This window comes from Trichechus manatus, unplaced genomic scaffold (assembly GCF_000243295.1).
Source record: "Trichechus manatus latirostris isolate Lorelei unplaced genomic scaffold, TriManLat1.0 scaffold00009, whole genome shotgun sequence".
NCBI classification, from domain to species: domain Eukaryota; kingdom Metazoa; phylum Chordata; class Mammalia; order Sirenia; family Trichechidae; genus Trichechus; species Trichechus manatus.
The window spans coordinates 15,814,601-15,819,951 of NW_004443945.1; the positions used below are offsets into that span (position 1 = coordinate 15,814,601).

General features: G+C 35.8%; 1 protein-coding gene across 4 annotated transcripts in view; it reads left to right on the forward strand.

The window, feature by feature from the left end:
* RRM2B (ribonucleotide reductase regulatory TP53 inducible subunit M2B) overlaps positions 1-4,906 on the forward strand; it is a 32,752-nt gene extending 27,846 nt beyond the window's left edge. For all 4 annotated transcript variants that reach the window (XM_023726019.1, XM_023726018.1, XM_004370720.2 and 1 more), the window contains one exon: positions 3,241-4,906. In XM_023726019.1, the coding sequence (XP_023581787.1) occupies positions 3,241-3,393 (153 nt within the window). In that variant the 3' untranslated portion in view covers positions 3,394-4,906. The remainder of the gene's footprint in view (positions 1-3,240) is intronic.
* The last annotated feature ends 445 nt before the right edge of the window (positions 4,907-5,351 follow it).

Here is a 5,351-nt window from a genome sequence, read left to right on the forward strand (position 1 = left end):
ACTCTTTTGGTGAAGTCTTTTGAAGAGCATAGGTGTTTGATTTTTAGAAGATCCCAGTTATCTAGCTTATCTGTTGGGTTTTGGGCGTTGATGGTTATGGTTTGTATTATAGGCCTCTTATTTTAATGCAGTGAAATTAAAATTTAACAACAAAAGATTACCAAAATGTTCCATCCACTTAGAAATTGAAAATATATCCTTTAAAATGAGATTAAAAATGAAAATATAAACTAATTGGAAATTAATGACAATTAAGATTACTGTATATCTAAACCTGAGAAATACAGCCAAAGAGATCCTCAGAGAAAAAATTATAGCCCTGAATGTATATCTTAAGAAAACAAGACAACTTAAAATATATTCACTAAACTTTGAACTCAAGGAGCTAGAAAAAGAACTATTCTTAAGGCAATTTTTAATAAAATAAGAGATTACTTAAATTAGGAAATGGTTGTCATTTATACAAAATTTTAAATAGAAGCCACATTAATGATATCACCAATTTCTCTTTTAGTTTAATATAAGTAAATAAATATTTGAGCACTTCCTATGTGTCAAGAACAAGCCACTTAATTTAGTGTGATCTTGGTTACTTTGTACATGAGTGATTTAGATCGATTTTTTGAAAGGTCCCCATTTCTAAAACTCAGAGAATCTATGGCTATTGGTCTAGTGCTCTTTCCACTCTCAACACACAGTTTCTGAAGGCCATTTCACAGAATTTCACAAGTCAGCTGCACATAGCATTTGAGCTGTTTTGGGAATATATATGTTTTAAAGTTTTAAGATACAATTCACATAGCATACAATTCACCCATTTAAATTATACAATTCAGTGGTTCTTAGAATATTGACAGAGTGTGCAACCATCACCATGATCACTTTTAGAATATTTTCAACACTCCAACATGAGCAGTCACTCCCCTTCTTTCCCTCCCCAGTCATGTTGTTGATGATGTTGTTAGTTGCTGTGGAGTTGACTCCGACTCCTGGTGACCTTACATATAACAGAATGAAACGTGTGGTCCTATGCCATCTTGTTGGTATGTTTGAGTCCATTGTTGTGGCTTATTGTCAGTTCATCTTATTGAAGGTTTCCCTCATTTTCTCTGACCCTCTACTTTACCAAACATGATGTCCTTTTTCAGTGATTAGTCTTTCCTGATGACGTGTCCAAAGAAAGTGAGCCCAAGTCTTGCCATCCTCACTTCTAAGGAGCATTCTGGTTGTTATTAGTTGCCATCAAGTCAGGTCTGACTCATGATGACTTTATGTATAACAGAACGAAATGTTGCCATCTCCATGATTCTGTCTCTATAAATTAGTCTATTCTGGACTTTTCATAAAAATAGAATCTTATATCATGTGGTCTTTTGTGACTCATTTCTCTCCCTTAACAAAATGTTTTCTAAGGTTCATGTATATTGTAGCATGTATTCGTACTTCATCCCTTTTTATGACTAAATGATATTCTGTTGTATGACTATATTACATTTTGTTTATCCGTTCATCAACTGATGGAAATTTGGGTTGTTTCCACTTTTTTACTAGTGTAAGTAATGCTTCTATGAACATTCATGGAGAAGTTTTTATATGGACGTATGTTTTGTTTCTCTTGGGTATATATCTAGGGGTGAAATTGCTGGGTCATATGTAGCTCTGTGTTTAACATTTTGAGGAACTGCCAGACTGTTTTCTAAAGTAGATGCACTATTTTACATACCTACAAGCATTGTATGAGGATTCCATTTTCTCTACTTTTTCATAACACATCTTATCTATGTTTTTTATTATAGCCATCTGAGTGGATATAAAGTAATATCTCATTGTGGTCTTGATTTGCATTTCTTTAATGACCAGTGATGTTGAACATCTTTTCATGTGCTTATTGGTTATTCAGTATATCTTTTTTTGAGAAATGTCTATTTAGATCCTTTGCCCATTTTTAATTGGGTAATTTGAATATATCCTTTTTTTAACATATATGTATAATTATGATTAAACTTGTACAATTGTGAAGTTGTATCACTAGACAACATATAAAGAAGTGAGATTTCATTCGTAAACCAACTTACCAGAATATTTACCCTGAAATGTGTACTGCCAATCCAAAGTTGTTAGCTTCAGAGACATCCACTATTCCAAAGATGTTGTCACTGTTCCTCTTTAGGAAGTGCCTTTGTGTGAGTTTTGCCATATGATTGAATATATTCTTATTTATGGTGTTCATGCTTTCTGCTGGAATACTCCTAAATTCAGAAATTCTCTTTCATTCCCTCTCGTGAATCATTGACGTGTCCCACAGAATCCAACAAGCTGTATCTCTAAGTCTCCTTCTCCAATTCAGAAGCAGTAATAAAGCTTCCTGGCAGAATATGTCCCACTTTTTTATTGGAAACACCTAGTCATTATAGGTAGCGTTTATCCTATCTTCCCTGATTATGGTCCTTTAATGCCAATTTAGTGATTATCTGTTCTCTTATGAACTAAGAAACATATATAGGACCACAGTACATTGTTTCCAATTTAGCATTTTGCAGTATTATGTATATGTACACACATATATATATGTATGTATGTATACGGAGCTCTGGTGGTGCAGTGGTTAAGAGCTATGGCTGCTAACCAAAAGATCGGCAGTTCGAATCCACCTGCTGCTCCTTGGAAACCCTACAGGGCACATCTACTCTGTCCTATAGGGTCACTATGAGTCAGAATTGACTCAGTGGCAGCAGGTTTGGTTTTTTGGTTTTGTAATGGTAGATAGATAAATAGCTGCCATCGAGTTGACACTGACTCATGGTGACCTTATGTACAAAAGAACAAAATGTTGCTCAGTCGTGCATTATCCTCATGATTGCTGGATGTTCAAGTCCGTTACTGCAGCTGTTGTGCCAGCCCATCTTTCCAAGGGTCTCCTGAACCCTTGCTGGCCATCCACTTCACCAAACACGATGTTGTACTCCTGCAATTGATCCTCCCTGATGACATGTCCAAAGCAAGCAAGTCAAAGTTCTGATGTGATCCATACTTTTTTTTTTTCCCCCCTACTTTTTAGAATGCCTAATATGCTAGTATTATTTCTTGGGAAAGTTAGCAGGTGATCTCAGTCATTGTAGAATCTCAGTCTTGAGCGCTAAATCAACCAGTCTTATGGGTAGTACCTCAAGACGGCCTCCCTTTTTGTGGGATATAATTTGGGTTCTTCAGAATGTGTAATAATATTTCTTTTCTTTTCAGGTTTTTCAGGCAGAAAATCCCTTTGATTTTATGGAAAACATTTCTTTAGAAGGGAAAACAAATTTCTTTGAAAAACGAGTTTCAGAGTATCAGCGTTTTGCAGTTATGGCGGAAACCACAGATAATGTCTTCACCTTGGATGCAGATTTTTGAAACTCTGCCCATATCTAAACCTGTCATTTGTAAATATTTTTTTCCTCTGCTTCCTCCCCCGTCTGCTTCTTTTTAGACAGCTTCATGTTTGAAGGAAATTCTGATATTTCTGAGGTTTTAGGAAGGAGAGGATTTGATCCTCCAAATTTTTGGCTTAATTCTGATAAAGAAAATATAGGTGGAAATGGAAGACAGATGAATGGTTTTTCTCCTACAGATAAAAATACAGCAATTCAAAGACTTTCTGATTAAGCTTATAATATTCTTAACTTATACATTTGACCATGTTTTGCAAGTATGTTTTAATTTTTCCAAATGTCTAGTTATTTAGTCAAGTTATTTAGCATGTACTGTGTATATAGAGGAAACCCTGGTGGTATAGTGGTTAAGTGCTACGGCTGCTAACCAAAAGGTTGGCAGTTCAAATCCACCAGGCACTCCTTGGAAACTCTATGGGGCAGTTCTACTCTGTGCTATAGGGTCGCTATGAATTGGAATTGATTTGACGGCAATGGGTTTGGGTTTTTTTTGGTTTGCTGTACATAGAAAGCTTTACCAGGTGTGGTGTATCTTAACATTTTTTTGCTAAAATGTGTATGGTCAATCAAACCAACTTTGCATATGTAGCATTCAGAGTTTTTTTTTCCAAAGAAAGAAATTGTTTTTATTTTGGTTTAATATGTTGAAATAAACTGTATCATAACTACATCATGTTGTGTATGTTCTTTTTGAGTAAGTGCAGGGGCTACCCTAATCAACCCACTGCCGTCAAGTCAGTTCCAACACATAGCAACCCTATAGGGTTTCCAAGGCTGTAAATCTTTACGAAGCAGACTGCCACATCTTTCTCTCACAGAGCGCTGCTATTGTCTGTTAGTGTGAACAGATAAATATGTACTTGTAATTTTTTTTTTTTTTTTTTTTTTGTGGATTATGGACACACGAGAGATATTCTTAGAGTCAGTAGAGAAAAAATAACAATATAGGAGCCTCAAATCTAGCCATATAGGGGCCCCAAATCTAGAACCTAAGAACTTGGCAGTAGATTTCTTGATACAAAGGTCATTTCTTCTCTGTGGAGTCATTACTATCAGAGTGTTTGAAGAGAATAGCTGTTTGCCCTTCCTGCTGAGACTAACAGCCACTTACTTCTGGCAACTGCTGCTCCCACTCCAATTGTATGTTTCTCGTGAGGCTGTCAATACTAGTAACTTCATCTGTCTGGGCACAGGGTTAGGCATGTAATCCAGGCTGGGCCAGAGTCCTTACCTACAGTTTTTCTAATTGAAACTAAAGGAAGAGGAACCTTTTATTCTAAGACAAAGCGAGAGAAAAAGACCTAGTTCTAAACTCCCCTGAGGCCCAAATGTATCCCTACTTGCACCAGTTAATTATCAGGGTATTAAGTGTCCACTTCTTGCCTAATTCAAGTTAGGTCTCTTGATTTGCAACCAAAAGGATCCTAATTAAAACAAATTGGTTCCTAGAAGCAAAAAAAAAAAAAAAAAGTGACTGGAAAGAATCAAGGTGTTCGTATGTGTATCAGTCAGGGGCCCATCTCAAATTAGGATAATTCAGGGAGGGTTTGATAAAGGGACTATTTACAAAGTATTTCAAGTGATAGTTCCTAAAATATGTAATTTATTTATTCCTTGATTTTATAAATTTCATCTGAGTGAGTGCCAACTATGTGCAGACACTGTACTACATGAGCAAAAATACTGTCCCGTCTTGGTCTGGTGGGATATAATCAAAGAATTACACATATGAGTGTATAATTTTAAACTGTATGAGGTGTTAAAAGTACCTAGTTTTTTTAGAGTTAACACAGAGGCTCCTGGCATGGTCTATAATCATGTTTATCAACCCCATCAGAACTGGAACAGTAACTATCCACTCAGGATAACAAACTTCTCTAGATATTTCAACCAGAGGGATTTTAATAAAAGGAACTATGA